At 37.5% G+C, this 19993-nt stretch overlaps 1 protein-coding gene across 1 annotated transcript; it reads right to left on the bottom strand.

Annotated features, from left to right (window-relative positions):
• Window positions 1–1399: 1399 nt before the first annotated feature.
• LOC109050547 (tyrosine-protein phosphatase non-receptor type 9-like) lies at window positions 1400–19526 on the bottom strand. The gene is made up of 13 exons (XM_042715072.1): window positions 18953–19526; window positions 12224–12367; window positions 10740–10829; window positions 9138–9262; window positions 8536–8641; window positions 8250–8360; window positions 6200–6516; window positions 6016–6103; window positions 5410–5479; window positions 5244–5322; window positions 4570–4720; window positions 3290–3497; window positions 1400–3104 (listed from the first exon to the last, which is right to left on the bottom strand). Exons 1-13 carry the CDS (start codon window positions 18983–18985, stop codon window positions 2914–2916), a joined length of 1713 nt encoding a protein of 570 aa, XP_042571006.1. The 5' UTR covers window positions 18986–19526; the 3' UTR covers window positions 1400–2913.
• Window positions 19527–19993: the final 467 nt, after the last annotated feature.

Raw genomic sequence — 19993 nt, forward strand, 5'->3', positions numbered from 1 at the left:
CCTTTAGTAATCAGACCCAAAGTCAAAATGGGAACTAAAAATCTGATCGCATGAACACGGACTCGCTGATGTGATCGTGCGAGGCTGTGAAACGAGAGATGCGATCATATATTACAGCACAAACACGCCAGCGGATCTAATATTCTTTGTTTACTGGGAGACTGAAGGGGAAAATGTCTAACCGTGTTTGAGCACCTCTTCCCTCCCCCTCCAAACACCAGACAGAGCTACAGAGCTGCCCTCAGATCAAAAACAAGTTAGAAAAGCCCTCGGGAAAGCCTCGGACACACACAGATGGGTTTGTGTATCATAACATAAAGATACACGTTTCTTTGCTGCTTCAGTTGGCTAAAGCTTTGCCCCTTTTTCTCCCCTTAATGTGCCATGATCGAACGAACAGCCCGATTAACACACTAAAATCTCCCGAACGACCAGCCCCCTGCAGAAAGCACCCAAACACCGCTAGAAACACATATTATATCAAAAGAGCACTATTTAAATTTGTTTTCTTTTGCCCAGCTGCTACATACCTGCGAAAAAGAGCCTCGCACTCCGGGTTCGTGTTTGGAACAAATAGTTGGGAACGCCCCCCTCTCCTCCCATTGGTGTACGTGAAGGGACGCGTCATCCTGATTTGAATACGACCCGCCAAATGCGCAGGCACAGATGTATTCGCTGCTTCGACACACCTGTAGTATTGCACTAAATGTTTTGCTTTGTAATTTGGATTAATATTTACTCTCCAATGAAACCAGATGCGCAAAAATGTGCGTTATCAGATATTTCTTAAAGAACACCGTTTGAATTTGACTATAGGCCACTGACGGAGACGTGAAACTTACGTTAATCCGTTGCTAAATTCCACCAGTTATTACTGCGTTAGACCACGCCCCTCGCCAAAACCCCGCCTTCGAAAGGCAGCTCAGCAAAGAATGCTCAAAATGATTGACAGGTAGAGAACGTTTCTGATTGGCTAAATAAACGCGGGCCACTCCTCTTACACTCCGCAGCGATATCTATTATTTTATGTGTGGTATTGGACGTAAAATTAACTCGCAGTACTATTTACTAACATTTGTTGTTGTATGTACTTCATCATCAAAAAAAAAAAAAAAAAAAAAAAAAAAAAAAAAAAAAAAAACATTATTATACTAGATAAAGTTTAGCATTAATATCAATAAAGTCTCTTAAAAAACGCATACTGTGGGTGAAAAAAAAAACGTATATCAGAACATATATTTTTGTGTTATGCACACATTTGCAAAACTTTGTATTCTTTCCTAAAAAAAAAAATAATAATAATAATTAGGTTAATAACTATTCATTTTTGAACTGGAAATCACTACAGGACCTTTAATCTACAGTAGTTGTGTAAGTTTCAATTAACACACTCAGTCAATACAGTTTGTCCATTTAATAAACATTAAAACACATGGTTTTGATTTGGTTTTGCTTAAATGATATTGCAGTTTGAACAGCTCGGTTTTGAGATCGAGATGGACACCAAGACAGCCGAAACCTGTACAGTCTTTTCACATAAACATTTCACTCAATCCAAACATACATGAGGAGTAAGGCTCTTTAACTGAAGAGCAAAGCACTTTATCACTAACAGAACCGCTGCAAACTTACTGATAATCAGGAGCGTGACATTACAGGTTAGTTTTTCCACTGACATAAGAAACAAGTAGAAATAAAGATAAAATTGGATATAAAAGAAAATATAATTTACGTATATATATATTTGGGAGTAATAAGTAAAGACGTGAAGTGTGGGTATAATAGAAAAATACAAATGGTCATATTGTGTGCCCATCAAGGCAGGACTGCAGATCCTGGAATCATTGGGAGTGTATACAGATGCTTCACTACAAGGAAATTCAATATGAATTCAGTAGCAAAGACTCTTTCAACCCACAACAAAATAAAAAAAGCGATTCTAAATGCACTTTACAGGAGCGTTTAGATATTTTAAACAGGTTATTAGTACAATATTAACAGACAAAAGTGTAAATGACTCAATTCAGCCATCTCATATTTACACCAGACTAAATAAAGACTATATCAGTTGAATAATTGTTGCATTATAGAGGTTTACCGATGCACCCAGTTGATGTGGAGAAGACTTTTCCTCATCCTGGCCGTCTAAACCATCATCTTCAGATGCAATTGCAAAAATGGCCTACAAACCACAGAGACATTCCTGATACAGAATACAGGCAGAATTGAGACAATAAGTCTGCATTCAATTCCAGCAAATACATAAAAACTCTAGTGTGCAATGACTGCATCCCATAGGTCAGACATGAGTATGAAACTCATTAAAAGCGAAAAAGAGAGAGGAAAAAAAAAAATCACCGTTACGTCATTTCAAACCTGTATGACTTCCTTTCTTTTGAGTGTGAGTAAATAAAGACTTTGTTTATGGGCAAATTAACCCCTTATACACATGAGGACGGTCAGTTGGTCTGAGGTGTTAAGAAATAAAAAGACCTTCAGGATGACAAATGATCTGATGGTACGTTCGTTTGTCCTGAATCACATTTGAGCGCGGCTGATTTGAAGCTTTATGTGAAATACATGAATTTTGGCAATTTGGACAAAATTCACAGAATAAACTGCACAAAATGCAGCACAGCATTACACAGACTACACTATAGCTGGATCACTGAACATTCAGACACCCTCTTCATACGGAGTCAGTTATGGTTACTATTTATGCTGCCTGTCTTTTGATTGACAGATTAATCAAAAACCCAGTGATTTTAATTGGGAATGATCCTGTCTAAGAGTCACCAATCAATCAAGATTGAGTACTGTCTTATGATTGGATGAGAGCAGGTCTTGCCTCTTACTGATTGGTTGAGATTAGACTTTTTCGGTCTCTGATTGGGTACATGTGGGCCCTGCTGCTCAATGATTGGCTGAAAGTAGGCCCTGTCTCTGGGCGTGCTCGAGGATGGCGGTGTGGCAGAAATAGTACTGCTCCGGTGTTTGGATGCTGAAGGCACGCTGCGCTCTCATCCGTCGAACCGTCTGGCAAATGTTAAGAGTCCCGACGTCCTGCAGCTGGGACAGGCAGATATCCAGCGCACAAAAAGTACCTGCGGGCAAAGGAAGTCAGTCACTGTTTGGTTACCATCATTCTTCAAAATATCTTTCATGTTCCACTGAAGAAAGTCAGTCATACAGGTTTATCAAATGATGGCAGAATTTCTATTCTTGGCTGGAGCTTTTAAGAGGCTCATTAATATGTAGATTTATTTTTGTGGTGCATTTAATTACTGACCGGTCCGGCCGATGCCAGCGCTGCAGTGGACCACCATGGGCAGGCCAAGCGGATGACCCCTCCACTGAGAGCTGAAAGCCTGGGCCGCCCACTGCTGCTGGTGCTTCACGGCACCCAGGAAGTCAATCAGAGACAGTGCGGAGGATGGGACCCCGTAATCAGGCCAGCTAAGGAACTGAAAATGAGTCACCTGTCTCTGTTCGAATGTCTGGGGAAAAAACAACAAAATAAGTTCAGAGAAAGTTCCACTTTACTTTTCTTCAAAGTCAGATATACAGAACCTCAATCTTCATTTTTTCATTCAAAATTCATTTTTTTAGTTTGAATCATTCTGCAAATCTGAGAACTGTTATCGTGTTACATGAGCACCTCTATGGCTGGAGTGACCAATGTAGGCCTATATGAAATATTTATTATATATTTGCAATGATTTTACTGCAGACATACAGCTGAAAAGTGTGAATATTGCCTTTTAAATGCATTTTATAAGATACCCAAAGATTATTAATGTATTTAAAATATTATTTTTAAAACAATAAATACACACTACCATTTAAAAGATTATTTTTAAAGCAATTAATACTTTTATTCAGCAAGAATGCATTAAATTGATCAAAAGCAACATTAAAGTTCTTTAGAACATTCTATTTGTCAAAGAATAATTAAAGTATCACTGTTTCTACAAAAATATTAAGCAGCACAACTGTCTTCAAAACTGAAAATCAGAAATGTTTCTTGAGCAGCACATCAGTATATTAGAATGATTTCTGAAGGATCATGCGACTCTGAAGACTGGAGTAATGATGCTGAAAATTCAGCTTTGCATCACAAGAATAAAATTACATTTTAAGATGTATTAAAATATACAAATTATTAAATTTGTATCTTTTATATTCTTAATTGTTTTATTTATATTAATTCTATTGCCATTTATTACTATGCATTGTTATATTCATGCATATAAATGTAAGTATTTAAATGTTTTTTTCTTGGTTTCATTTAATAAAAAACTGTGGAAAAAAGTAACATGAAATTATGTAACTAGATATTTATTGTATTTTATATTTTGAAACCATTATGCAGTAATAGGTATTGGGCTGAAATTATGCTTAAAAGTGCTTTTAAGCCAACAGAAAAATACTGAAATATAATTTTTTAGTAATATCACCCAGTAATACTACAGCCACATTAGGTGCTTGGTTAGACAGAAATCATTATATAAATCATATATGAAATCATAATTACCGACTTGTTTACTGAAAACATTAAAATATAAAAACCTCAGTGTTGTGCAGCTCAAGTGTGGTTTGGTTGTAATGTGCATGTTTGTCCACTCTGTGATTGACCACAGCGATGTGCCCGTACACCTCCTCACCGCCCTCTTCCTTGGGCCAGTACTGTCCACACTTTCTCCGGCCCCCCTCATCCGTCCTGCGCACATACATTCACACACAGATCTCTAAGCACCGGTCTTTGTAATCTACCGTGACAGCATCCATATGGCACAGCACAAATCTCAACGACTCAACATACATTTTATCAGCCCGATAGGAAACAAAGTTGTATTTATATCTATATTGGCTGGAGTCTTCTATATATAGGAGTTAGTGGATTTGTCAAAGTTTGTGCCACTGAATCTCTAAAAGATATTTTGTCAAAGTTTGTGCCACTGAATCTCTAAAAGATATTCAAGAGTTTTGAAACATTTTATAGCAAGCAGATGTGAAATCATGATTACAAATGTACTATATATTTTGCTCTCTGGTTAAATGTGATTTATGTGAACCTTCACATAAGACCACCGAATAGCGGTCAACCACTCTAAGTGGGTGGATTTTGGCTTGAACAAATGGCAATGTGGACCAGACTTCCTGGTAATAGTAAAAAGTCTGGCTACATCATTTACACATCATTTCATCTATATTTGTTAACTAGACCCTCTGTGACGTCTCACCTTGTTGTCATGACGATGACAAGCACACTTTGCTCCCAAACCATTCTCCAGAAATCACCATAGGTTTTTTCCAATGGACCTGTTAAGAAACAGCAGATGCATCGGTTCCAGTGCAGGTTAATAATCATTACCCTAAATATGACGGCTGAAATATGCTGATTATTACCCTGAGTCCCAATATATGCATTTTTCTGTTTGTATCCATCCATGAAGCTGGCATTTATGTAGTCTGATCTCTGTGGAAAGAAAACAAGATCAGTGTCCAATTGGAAATGTAAAAAATTTGAGGTCTGTAAGTTAAAAAAAATAATAATATTTTTATTCAACAAGGTTGCATTAAATTGATCTAAAGTGACAGAAATACTTTTATGTTACAAATGCTGTTCATGCTTTCAGTTCATCAAAGAAGCTTGAAAAAATGCATCATGGTTTCTACAGAAATATGAAGCAGCACAATTGAATTCTTGAGCAGCAAATCAGAATATTAGAACGATATCTGAAGGATCATGAGGCACCGAAGACTGGAGTAATGATGCTGAAAATTCAGCTTCGATCACAGAAATAAATTACATTTTACAATTTATTACAAAAGAAAACAGTTATTATAAATTGTAATAATATTTCTCAATATTATTGTTTTTGCAATATTTTTGATTTAATAAATGCAGCCTTGTTGAGCATATTTTAAAAACATTTCCACCCCCCGTTTTTGAATGGGAGCATGGATCACTCTAAAGAGGGCCTAAACTGAAGGACATCAGATAGCACAAACCTCATTTCTCCTTGCTTTGAGTCGCACACGAGTCTGATCGAGACATAGCACGTCGCCATAGCGATTCCGCTCCTGGTTGTGAGCAGCCCTGCAGAAGTTCAGTGACAACATGAAATCAAAGTCTATTTTACTCTAAAATACCCCACATTACGGAGGGGAAAGTCCCATAGGTGTCCACACTTACAGCGCACAGGTGAAGGTTCCAGGTGGCTGCTCTCTGCGAAGCTCCTCATACTCCAGGTAGATCCCGCTGCGCTGGGCCCGGTTCAGGTGGGCCATGAGCTCGGCCAGACTCATGACCTCAGGTCCAGGGATGTGTATGGACGTGTTCTCCAGCGGAATCCCCACCAGCTCATCCACGGGGTCCACGCGCCCGTTCTGCTCTGACAGCAGCTGCAGGTTCCAGCTGTGCATGTCCAGAGGCAAACAGCCGCCCAGGTGCTCAGGTAAACAGTCTCTGGGCAGATGCTCTCGCAGGTCGGCCATCTTCACCATTTGAACCTGAGAACAGATTTTTTACAAATAATGAAACTGACAATGCGGTCACAAAATGCCACCAAAGATGAGAAAAGTAGGTTAAGCATATAGACCAGAGACTCCCAGGTCAGCCAAAAATGAAAATTAGCGCATGATTTATTCACCTTCATGCCATCATAGGTGTGTATGACTTTTTTCTTTCAGATGAATGCAGTCAGAGTTCTGTTAAAAATGTCCAGGCTCTTTCAAGCTTTATAATGGCAGTGAATGGTGGATGAGATTTTGAAGCCCAAAAAGTACTCCACATGGCTCCGGAGGGGTAAATAAAGGAAAAATATCCATCCAACTTTATAAACCCTAATCCCTAGCTTCCGCTAACTGTCATAGGCACGTTCACGAGAGCGACGCCACTCTCTTACATAGTTTTTCTTACACAAATGCAGCGCTTCGCTTCAGAAGGCCTTTATTAACCCCCCGGAGCTGTGTAGAGTACTTTTAATGATGGATGGAAGCACTTTATTGGGCTTCAAAATCTCGACCACCATTCACTACCATTATAAAGCTTGGAAGAGCCTGGACTAGGGATTCAATGATTAACCGCGAGCTGGTTGAAAATCGATTCAAATATGTGATGATTCAAATCGGTTGAGATGCTAAACAAATCACGATTCAGTTAGGGGCAGGAGTTTATATGAATGTATGTCTGAGGGGAACTTACTGTCTTTAGAAAAGTTTAGAGGGTATTTTTTCTTTTCATCTTGCCTCTGTATAATGCATAATAAAGTAAGTAAATCCATCCCTTCTTTGTACACAGTGTAAACCAAGGAAACGCTTTAAGCGCCACCTGCTGGCAGAAATGAATCTGCGTCTCGTTCAGCTCATCTGCTGTTTCTGTTTTTTTTTTGTATAGTTTCACCAAACCTGAAGTCAAACCATTCTGTTTTTGCTTCAAATTTCGAAATTATACAATCTAATTTAGATTAAAAACTGCTCATGTTGCATGTATGCAGCATCTTTGTTTGGATCATGATTAAAATGCTATGGTCGCCTCTCATTTTAAATGAAAAGAGCACAGACAAAGCCTTATTTTGTTTATATGAAGAAATTTATTTTGTGTTATTTATTTGATTTGGGGCTTGTTTTAAAATTTCAATTTAGTTTTGTTATTTACATTTACATTTTATTTAAATTTTGTCATTTAGAAGACACTTTTATCCAAAGCGACTTACAAATGAGGACAACAGAAGCAATCAAAACCAACAAAAGAGCAATGATATGCAAGCGCTATATTAGTATATTATTATAGGGTTATATTTAAATTTCACAAAGAAACGTGTAACATTTTGTCCAAGCAATAATAAAAGGACACGTTTAATTTATAATTTGTCTTAAATCTCATTTTGTTAAAAATACAAGTTGTGAATCGAATCGTAAAAATCAATACCGTGAATCAAACTGAATCATGAGTTGAGTGAATCGTTACATCCCTAGCCTGGACATTTTTAATATAACTGATTGCAATCGTCAAGTCGTAAGTCATACACACCTAGGATGGCTTGAGGGTGAGTAAATCCTGGGATAGTTTTCATTTATTGGTGAACTATCCCTTTAAAGTGGTCAAGTTAGTCAATCAGTCCCTAGCAGCCTAACCAGGGTGTTACCAGGTCTAACCTGGTTGACCAAGATGGTCTAACAGGCCAGCCTCCTCTGGCTTTGATTTAAACCAGCTATTGTCATATAAATGTGTGTGTACCAACCCGTTCTCTGAGCTTCTCCTTCAGTAACAGACTTAAAAGGTTATATGGGACCCTGAACCACACAGGAGCTCCAACGATAAGCACTTTCTTCAGCCGTGCTGGGAACGCACCCTGCAGAAGGTTGGAAAACATTTTTTTCCGATTTATTCTGACATCTAAACCCCCCAAAAACCCACCAACTCTCAAGCACACACCAATAACTCAGCTCTGCTCATACTTTTGAATATGAATGGGCAGCCGCCATCAAAACAGGAAAACCACAGACAAATAAAACACAAAAACTCACCTTCAGCAAATTGAGGATCTTTTTGCTGAGGTCCAGTTCAAAGTTAGTGTAGTTGGATCCAGCCATGTCATAAATGAAAACCAGCCCATTTCTCTGAGTCTCAAAACTACAGGAAACAAAGAGAGAATTACAAAGTTGCAAAGCCATTTTCTGAGGTTAAAATCTCAGTCAAAACAGTCAAACGTTTGGAATAATTAAGATTTTTAATGTTTTGGAAAAGTCTCTTCAGAAAAGGCTGCATTTATTTGATCAAAGATACAGTTAAAACAGTAAATCTTCAGTGTCACATGATCCAGGAATCATTCTTATATGCTGATTTGCTGCACAATAAACAATTATCACAATAACCAGGAAACAATAAAAAATTATTATTATCATCACAATAAACAACTATTAAAACAATTATAATTATCAACACTTAAAACAAAATTACTACAATTATTATTATTATCAACGCTGAAAACAGTTGTACTGCTTCATATTTTTGTGGAAATGATGATAAAAAAAAAAATTCGGGATTTTTTGATCAAATAAAAGTTTAATAAATAAATTAAAAACACATGATGACCCCAGACTTTTGAAAGGTAGTGTATATTGGTTACTTCTCCACAGCTCGGTCCAGTAGGTAGAACAGGGCCTGAAGAACCACATGGTTTCCTGTTTTGCTTGGATGGTGCAGTTTGGCCGTGTAGAGGGCGATGGATGCGCCAGACGGGTCCCGGACACCCTAATACCAGAACAGTGTAAAATAATCACAAAATCTCAAAAAAGAACAGTCATGTTTTAATGTTTAGTCGTCTCAACTGTTTGGAGTATTGCATACTAAGTGTTGAAACAGGATGCAATATGGAATGATAAATGCTCACACAACCTCACTTGATTGCATGTTTAATTCATTAATTTAGAATGGAATTCAGAAGCAATTCAGAAATTATTATGGAAGTTTTAAATTTATAAAAAAAAAAATAAAAAAACACATTCAAATAAATAGGGTAGTTGTAACTTTGTACAAATTCAGAATTTAAATGAGATTAAATAGTAAAATTAAAAAAATTAATCAATATTTAATTTTTTGTTTACCTTTGTACAAATTCGGAATCAATAAATATCCAAACATAAATAAAAAAAAAATTAAAAAAATTAATCAATAAATATCCAAACATACAGTAATATGCTCTTCCAAATAAATATGGTGGTTTAAAAATTCTAATCCACTTTGTGCAAATTTTGAATTAAAATAAAAATTAATAATGATAAAATAAATAAAACTAACAAATATCTCAATAAATATATCACCCAATCAATAAATGAATAAATAACTATCCAAAAATACAGAGGCATGCTCTTCCAAATACATACAGTAGTATTACATTTTTAATCCAACTTTGTGCATATTCTAAATTAAAATAAAGATATAATAATTCTAAAATAAATAATAAAATGAATATCAATAAAATAAAATGTCAGGACAGTCACTATCACCCCCTTTAACAAAATAAGTGCAGGAAGCCTCTGAGTAGTGCTTTTCCAAATCTCCTTTAGTTGATTTATCTGTGAACACACGGGGGCAGAACAGAGCGTGTTTCACTGAGCTGCGAACGATGACTCACTCCGACACATCCCATCAGTAAAGAAACATTATATTTATCTCTGCCATTCAGTAAGACAATAAATCTGGTTTATTCGCTTTCAGCTGACCCATTTCCGTATGTGCAAGCATACAGCTTTAGCATTAATTAAATATTTATGACCATAACATATTTCAATAATCTGATGACTCATGAGATACACAGGACTTCTGTGCATCTCTCTTGGTTATAAATACAGATGGCAGGATGTGAGGAGAGGAGACAAGAAGATGAGGAGGATCGATGAAGAACAGGATGAACTCAAGGGGTCCTGCTTCCACATCGTCCAATCAGATGTCAGATTGCAGACCCGTTTTAACCAATAGGAGAGCAGCACAATGCAAAATAAGCTAAAATATTTGAAGAATCAATTTTGTTTTGACCTGGTTATAATAACAGGGCTGAAATGTTGAAGTGAAACCGCATCAGTGACTCTGCAGCTGTAATTATCAAAGTGGAAATGAAACTTAGCGAGCATTTTTTTTTTCCATTTGTGAACCGGTAACCTCATTTCCCAGATTTAAAGAGCATAAACAGCCCTTATGAAGATACAGCCCTGATATGATATGAACTTACCAACACAGTGAACTTCCCACTCAGCAGCTCAGAGCGTAACGGCTCCTCGTGAGGCTGCAGTTTGACGATGCCCTCCCGAAGACGTGTTTCCTGTAGAAGAACCACATCAACCTTTATTAATAACTTGTCTACTAAATATGACCTTATTTTAGTTTTTATTCCATTTTGTTTAATTTATATATCTAATATATATTATATTTTAATTTATTCCATACATACACAAAACAAAGGATAATAATAAAAAAACAATTAGAATTAATTGAAATAAAATAAAATAAATATATTCTATATAAAATAAATAATAATATGAATGAATATATCAATACATAATGAATAAATTAAAACAATTTTTTTTCTAGAGCAATTTCTAGTATTTAGTAAATAAGAGCAAAAACAGAAATGTTTGTATCCTTTTTTACAAATCTCGTTTTTCAATGACATTATGATTTTTTTTAAACTTCCATCATACATTCCATCATTTAAAAAAAAAAAAAAAAAATACCCAGATATTTCTAAGTTTGAATCACCATGTATTTCATTTTGTATTGTTAACATTCCATTTGCACCATTATTATTTCATGTTAAATAACTTACTTTTGCACTACAAACTATTGTATGTAGCCAAACACTTTTGCAATCCCAATAAACAATTTTTGTCAAGCTAATAAACTACATGAACCTGAAAGTGAAATATTAAAGAGAGAGAGAGAATAAGTCAGAGAATAAGTCTTTCTGGACTGATTTTCACTCCTCGTGTCTGGATTACTGATATCAAGAATGAGTAGTGCTTGCTTCTGTGAACACAGAAGTCAGTTTATGTTCTGATCACGTCCTCACCTGAACCCAAAAATACAGAGTTCCATAGAACGAAAGCTTAAATCTGCTGCACACAGACATGAAAACCTCCCAGACGCCACACAGATCTGTACTGAGTGCATAAACTACAGCCCAACCCAGACACACAGACAAACAACAGTAGTCCCTGCTCAAACCAGATTTACAGACTAATTTAATTCTGAATTAACATCTATTTTCCCACTGAAACAAAACCTGCTCATTTTAAGTTCAGTTGCATTTCATATATAAGAGTCTCTGTAAACTTAAATTGCTTTTAAATAAATATAAACATAATTGATAAAAAATTACCCCCTATAAAAAGGGCTGTCAATTTAACATGCTAATTTAGAGTGATAAATTATAAATTAAATAAATAAATGCCATATGGATATGTTATTGGATTGTAAAAGACCTCTAATGCCACTTTATCTATTCATTGTCATTAAAAATAAACAACATTAAAAAAAAAAATTCAATTAAAAATGTACCTGAAATTTCAACCCTACTAATAATAAACCTTATATTATTTTTTTTCTCATCTTTTTAAGGATATTCTGTCTTCTTTTTTTTCTCAGTAATTCTGTCCTCAAAATAAACATAAATATATAAAAATATTTAAATATTAAAGTTGTCAGACACACACTCACCCTGTAGCTGTGAAAAAGCTCAATTGCTCGCAGAACATCAAACTTGCGGGCCATCAGAAACTTCACGGCCACGTCCCAGGACAATGGAGAGACACCATGTTGGGACGTCCATTTGTTGATTTCCTCTAAAAACTGCTTTGTGGCCTGAGAAAGAAAGAGAGTCTGGCATTACTATGGGACATATTGGTCAATTGTTTTTTCCCCACATGCAAAATCAACAACTGCCACCAACTGAATGTGGGTACATTTTGTGCCGTGGCAAGTTCATAGTCTGCGACGCAGAGACCTGCACTAGTGTGTGCTGTCAGGCGGCTTCGGGTAGGTTTACGTCCAGGACTTACAAAAGATTTACAGCCAAAACACTGTGTTCTCAGCAATTTCCTGAGAAATATAAACACTCACATACAAACAAGATCACAAGAGAGCGAGGTAGGAGACATAGAAAAAAGAAAACAGAATGATGTTTGGATCTGGAAAGCACGGAAGATCCAGATGGGAAACCAAGAGGCTTTTTGTAACACAGTGACGAAATCAAGCTAAACTACATTAAAATGACTCTCTACAGAAGAAAACCGATGCAAATCACATGACAGCAACTTCAGGTTGTCTCAGAACTGATTTTCATATGCCTGCAATGCATTCTGGGAGACTACGCCTCAACTCAACTGCAGTAAGGAAACACCTCACATGGCACCAGCGTCTTCACTCCAATCGGTTAAACCTTTCTCAACTTTTTTGGACAAGCTATATGTCCATACATACATATGTCCGGCCCAATATAACAGGATATTTACCCAACATACTGGACTAATGCCATCAGCTACAGACGTCTGAAACTATTCTCCAGAAATCTGTGCAAATAAAGCTTCACCACCATTCATTTGACCTGAAAGCCAAAAATAATACAAAATATAAGCTTGTCCTCTCTCCAGAGGTTCCAGTCCACCACTTGCACAACACTGTATCCTTAAAAGGACAGATAAGCAGCATATCATGCCAGGCAGGCCTGAATTCTGCAGAATTCACCTCGGTGAACTGTGCACTTTTACAGGCCGCAGTTTAATCTCCTAAAAAAGTTTTTGCTCATGGCCTGTCAATGAACTCTGAACATCATGCATATCAAAAGGTCTTGATTTCTCCTGAACAGTGAAGCCGCCGACTCTTCATAACAAAAAACCTGAGTCCTGTGAGTTCTTTGGTTTCACAGCATGCACAACACATTTGAGGTCTTTCCCATAATATCTCACTGACTTTGAGATTCAGTTTTGCACCTCAAGACAATTGAGGGACTCATTCAACCATCACAACTGGCTGCAAACAGACACTGATGTTTGATGGGGGTGTGTAAACTTTTAAACAAGGTAATTTGTGTACATATTTTGTCTTGTGGAATATATGTGAATATAGATTAGTATAGTAATTATTATATTGGTGATACCAATGTCTATTTTAAATTAAGATATTTTTATATCCAGAACTGCCCTGAAAAGACAACAACAAAAATTGTAAATTATTATTATTATATAAAACATATTTTATACTTTTTATGGGCAGCGTTAGAAAAACATTTTAACAAAGATACCTAACAATAAATAATATATAAATCTATTTTATATCTAGTATTGCCCTGAAAAGACAAAATATAGTATGTATGCATGTATGTCTTTTCAGGGCAGTAATACTACAAAAAAAAAAAATCTTAAATCTTACAAAAAAATGATAATTAAATTTAATATAATAAAAAAATATAAAAACAAAATAAGACTTTTAATATCTAGCAAAGACAAAAAAAATATTATTTTCATCATCTTTTTAGGCCAGTACTAGATTTTTTTTAAACAGATCTTACAAAAAGACTTTGCAGATTTTATTAATGCCCATAAAAGCACTATATAAACCATATTTTATATATATATATATATATATATATATATATATATATATATATATACTATATTATTACTATTAATATATATATATAAAACCATATTTTTAATAATAATAATCATTATTATTACTATTATAATAATAACCATCATTTTAATAAAAAAAAAACAAAAAAAAAATAGTTTTTCATGATTGTGTAAGGGTATCCTTTAAAAAAAATTAACCATGGTTTTACTACAAATAAAACCAAAAAAACATGGTAATTATAGTAAAATAATGGTAACCACAAATTAGGTTTTGCTAAAATTAACATACCCCAACCACCCCAAAAAAAAAAAAACTTACTTCACACAAACTACAATAAAACCCCCAAAAAAAAACATGGTTACTTCACTTTTACTATAGTAAAACCATGGTTAATTTTTAAACCATCACCACTCCTCTCTACTTTGGCATCAGTCATCTCTGAACAGGAAGAAAAACACGTCATGAACTGGACCCACGTCTCTTCTTTCTCCCTGCTTCTGCATTCCCTGCATGAGTTTCTCCAGTGGAAATGCTTTTAGCAGCTCATGTCCCTCAGGACCTCGGAGCGGCAGACACAGCCCGTCCCACATCTAATTACTCTCACATTTGTCCAGCAGGATCCAGCAGCCCCCATAAAGCCACGTCCCCGCGCTGCCTCCGAGACGAGAGCCCGGAGTGTCATTCACGCATTTGCACAGGCAGAGACCGGCGATAAGACACTGACTGCTGACCGGCGGACGGATGAATGAATGGACGGACAGATGACTGGGGGTTTATTCAAATGAGACATCACAGCAGGACGGAGCAGACAGAGAGGCCTTGTTAAAGAAATCAACACTTTCCCTGCTTATTAAAACAGGTTACTGAGACTTTACGAGTCATTCATGACATTTTAGTACAAACAAAACCATTCAAAGATTCGCACGACTTTAAACTACACACATGCCTGCTGAAAGTGACCTATAAATAACAAGCAGACTTATATAATGGCCATTTCCTGTTTTAGTCTGTGTATAGTACAAAACTGCTTTCCCTCCAAACTGCTTCATAAACACACGTTTGAAATATGCATACATGCGATTAAATTTTAAAGGCATTTTTGAGTGTTTCAGGTTCAGATTCAAGGAATATTTCACCGAAAAATGTAAATACTGTCATTTACGCTCTCTGATGTTAACCCAAACACTTTTGGCTTTCTTTTAAGTAAAACAAAATGTGAATTTTTGAAGAATATCTAGGTCAGTGTTATCAATATAATTCACATATTTTAAAGGGGTTTTACAGAGTCTTGATTTTGTTTTGGGGGTGTACTAGAACAGGCTCTCATACTAGGTTGTTCAAAAAACACATTATTTTCCCACATATTTTACATTATTACAACACCTCTCTCCCCAGTCTGGCATGAACGGCTGGAATAGTTCCTGTATCAAATGAAGGCCCGCCTTCTGAAATACGAAATGCGCTGTGACTGGTTAGCTGGGCCGGTGTGTGTTGTGATTGGTTAGCTGGGCCGGTGTGCGTTGCGATTGGTTAGCTGGGCCGGTGTGCGTTGCGATTGGTTAGCTGGGCCGGTGTGCGCTGCGATTGGTTAGCTGGGCCGGTGTGCGTTGCGATTGGTAAGCTGGGCCGGTGTGCGTTGCGATTGGTAAGCTGGGCCAGTGTGCGTTGCGATTGGTTAGCTGGGCCAGTGTGCGTTGCGATTGGTAAACTGGGCCAGTGTGCGTTGCGATTGGTAAAACTGGGCCAGTGTGCGTTGCGATTGGTAAGCTGGGCCGGTGTGCGTTGCGATTGGTTAGCTGGGCCGGTGTGCGTTGCGATTGGTTAGCTGGGCCGGTGTGCGTTGTGATTGGCAGCACTCGGCGCCTGGTCAAGAAATGTCACGCTCCTTACCATAGACACCTGCCGTGAGCTTCAGTGTAAATATTGCATCAAAATCAAATCAATTGCGATTGGTTAGCTGGGCCGGTGTGCGTTGCGATTGGTAAGCTGGGCCAGTGTGCCTTGCGATTGGTAAGCTGGGCCAGTGTGCGTTGCGATTGGTAAGCTGGGCCAGTGTGCGTTGCGATTGGTAAAACGGGGCGGTGTGCGCTGCGATTGGTTAGCTGGGCCGGTGTGCGTTGCGATTGGTTAGCTGGGCCGGTGTGCGTTGCGATTGGTTAGCTGGGCCGGTGAGCGTTGCGATTGGTTAGCTGGGCGAGTGTGCATTGCGAATGGTTAGCTGGGCCAGTGTGTGTTGTGATTGGCAGCACTCGGCGTCTGGTCAAAAAATGTCACACTCCTTACCATAGACACCTGCCGTGAGCTTCAGTGTAAATATTGCATCAAAATCAAATCAATTGCGATTGGTTAGCTGGGCCGGTGTGCGTTGCGATTGGTTAGCTGGGCCGGTGTGCGTTGCGATTGGTTAGCTGGGCCGGTGTGCGTTGCGATTGGTAAGCTGGGCCAGTGTGCGTTGCGATTGGTAAACTGGGCCGGTGTGCGCTGCGATTGGTTAGCTGGGCCGGTGTGCGCTGCGATTGGTAAGCTGGGCCGGTGTACGTTGCGATTGGTTAGCTGGGGCGGTGTGCGCTGCGATTGGTTAGCTGGGGCGGTGTGCGTTGCGATTGGTTAGCTGGGCCGGTGTGCGTTGCGATTGGTTAGCTGGGCCAGTGTGTGTTGTGATTGGCAGCACTCGGCGCCTGGTCAAGAAATGTCACGCTCCTTACCATAGACACCTGCCGTGAGCTTCAGTGTAAATATTGCATCAAAATCAAATCAATTGCGATTGGTTAGCTTGGCCGGTGTGCCTTGCGATTGGTAAGCTGGGCCAGTGTGCGTTGCGATTGGTAAGCTGGGCCAGTGTGCGTTGCGATTGGTAAACTGGGCCAGTGTGCGTTGCGATTGGTAAGCTGGGCCAGTGTGCGTTGCGATTGGTTAGCTGGGCCAGTTCAATTCAAGTCTCAATTCAAGTTTATTTGTATAGCGCTTTTTACGATACAAATCATTGCAAAGCAACTTTACAGAAAATTAAGTTTCTACAATATTTAGTAGTAGCTTATCAGTGGTGACTGTCAGTTCATGTGCATATGGCAGAAATGTTCAGAAAAATCAATAAAAGACGTAAACAAACAGACGATTAACACTATTAACAGCAATTATGCAATACTGCTTTAAAATCAAATCAATTTGAGCGCGATTTAAACCCGGATGATTGTAACCACTCTAAGATCGTCTGTCTTGGTAAAACTTCAGCATAGTGATAACACTCATTGCCTTTTCTAGTGCAGCTCAACCATGTCTCATCCCATTTGTAGATCTTTGTGATATCACAAATCCCGGAAAATATGCGTTGTAGTCCAAACAAGTCGTTCGTTGTAGTTTTTGAAAAGTGATTTCTGTTAAATAAAATATCTCCGTTTGAAGTGGACTTTGAGCTTTGCAGATCTTTTTTATGCTCAAACAGCAACATTACAGACTAACTAAAGTTGAAAAAGTGAAAAAGCATAATAGCACCCCTTTAATATAATTTAAAGCTACAGTCTGTAAGTTTTGCCTCTTTGTCGCCATCTCTGTTTGAAAGCCTGTGATTGCAGCTGAGATCAAAATAATCTTCCTAGTATTGTCTTTATACGAAAAGGCTCCAGCTCAGATGAATCTAATGTTTTGAGGAGTATGTGTGTGACAGTGGCAGTCAGTCACCGCACTGGTGTGGATATGAACTTCGCAATCACATATTCTAGCCTACGTCTTGGAATATATGACCCAAATAAGAATTTTCACCATATATTGTCATCTGAACAAGTAACAAGTCTGCCACGTTTGTTCTGACCAACTGAGGAAAAAAGCATTACAATAACTCGCGCTACCAATGGTGATTTATTCTAAAGATCGGTTAGCTTATATCACATCAAACCGTGCAAATTATAATTGTTGTTATACTTTATTTTTTTAATTATTAATTTTAACAACAACAGCATTGCGTGACTATGAGTGTGTAGATTTCAATTTCTGTGCAGTCTAATCTCTAATTGTGATACTATTCAAATTTCATATTAAGAAATTCTTTTAACCCAAAAAGCAAATTATACTCCCTTCGACCCAAAAAGCAAATTATACTCCCTATCGAACTTGAAATTATTAAGTAATTATTTGGGTCAGTTCTGGATTGCAATCCACTTGAAATTATTAAGTAATTATTTGGGTCAGTCCTTTTTTTTTACTTATTAAAATAAAAAATAGAGCTAAAAGTAAATGAAGAAAATGTAAATAAAGTGTAATAAAAAGTATAAAGTAAAAAAAAAAAAAAAAAAGTAAATTTGGACAATTTCATCTGGCAGATGCTTTTATCCAAAGAAGCGTACACTGCACTGAGGGCATAAATTTGAATCAGTTTATCATGTTATTTTTGCCTGGATTCGAACCCATTGCGAGCACCATGATCTACCGTTTGAGCTTAGGAAAGCACAGGAAAAAAAAGTAAAATTTAAAACTTATAAAACTGTTTATAACATAAAATATTTAAAAATACATAAATTAAAAAAAAAAAAAAAACTTTTTCGTAAGCTGACAAGTATTAATTTTAAAGGTTTAACCTGATGTTTTTAATATTTTTATTTCATATTTTTGTCTGCATTTAAATAAAAATCGTACCCATAATTTAACCCCACTTAAAAAAAAAATATTAATAAAAAAAAAACCTTTGGTCTGAACTAAAGAAAACCCTGGTAAACCATTGTAAGGGTGTTCTTATCAACTGGACGGTGTCCCCGGGTTGCTTAGCAACAGAACCGCTGGAAAAGAGAATCGGTGTAACCGGATTGTGACGGTATTTCATACCTGCTCCTCCTCAGCGCTCAGACGGCCGGCCATCCTCTGCTCTCCCCGCTGGAGGATCTTATTAATGCTCACACGGCTGTTTAGATCAGACTGTAGAAATCAGACTGGGCTTTTTTAGGCCCGTTAGCAGCGATCAGGCTAATCGCAGCAGCAGCGCGAGACTCGCGCCGTTTTCAGCCCGCCACTTCAGCACGGCACGCGACACAGCGGCGTGTTCATGATCCGGTCCGGGTTTGGCTGGATTCGCATATATATATTTTTACACACATACACTAATGGTGCTCCAGCGGAGCCTCGGTCCGCCCGCCTGTGTGACGGAGGGAGAAATTCATCACGGTGCTCCGTCGAAGCTCGTCGAAGGCCGGTTAGTTTGTTTGCTGGTACGCTATTATATTTAACGATCGGCTCCGCGTCATCCGGGAGCTTTAAGACGCTATAACGCGAGAAGGCAAGTGAAGATCATACGGTCCTGAAAAGCAGCAGCAGTAGTGAAAGATGAAAGATGACGCTCCCTCTACAGGCCACAACGGAGATCTGAACTGAACGACGCTCCTCCTCTCCATTCATAAAAACCTTGAAGAGTCCGAGTCATTGTAGAGAAACGGTTCGTTCGGATGGCTCCTTTCAGTGAACTGGTTCAAAAACGGATTCTTTTTTTTGTATTTTCCTTTTAAATAGTCGGGTGTTTTATTTTTATTTTTATTTGTTTAAGTATTTAGATGAGTTCCTGTTGGCCAACTTACGTGTTTTTATTTTATTTTTTTTAGTGAAATGGGTTGTTGCATTTTTGTGATTCCAAGTGAGCCGAGTGATTTTCGAATCACTTTCAAATATTTAAGAATGATTCATTCGTGAATCAAATGTCATTCACACACACTCACACGCATTTACTTAATGTAGATGATGACATATTCTTCTAATTTTTTCAACTAAAAGTTAATTTTCTAATTTAATACATAAAACCCTAATTCTGTTTTGTACTTAATTTTGTAAACTTATTATTAAGTTTGTAATAACAGTTCAAAATAACATATTTAGTAT

This window comes from Cyprinus carpio, chromosome A25 (genome assembly GCF_018340385.1).
Source record: "Cyprinus carpio isolate SPL01 chromosome A25, ASM1834038v1, whole genome shotgun sequence".
Classification (NCBI taxonomy): Eukaryota; Metazoa; Chordata; class Actinopteri; order Cypriniformes; family Cyprinidae; genus Cyprinus; species Cyprinus carpio.

Coding starts and splice junctions, on each gene's coding strand:
- LOC109050547 (XM_042715072.1), bottom strand. CDS start 18,985: ATGGCCGGCCGTCTGAGCGCTGAGGAGGAGCAG. Junction 10,830..12,223: donor AGCTTTTTCACAGCTACAGG/GTGAGTGTGTGT, acceptor GTTCTTCTACAG/GAAACACGTCTTCGGGAGGG. Junction 8,642..9,137: donor CTGGACCGAGCTGTGGAGAA/GTAACCAATATA, acceptor TGTTTCCTGTAG/TTTTGAGACTCAGAGAAATG.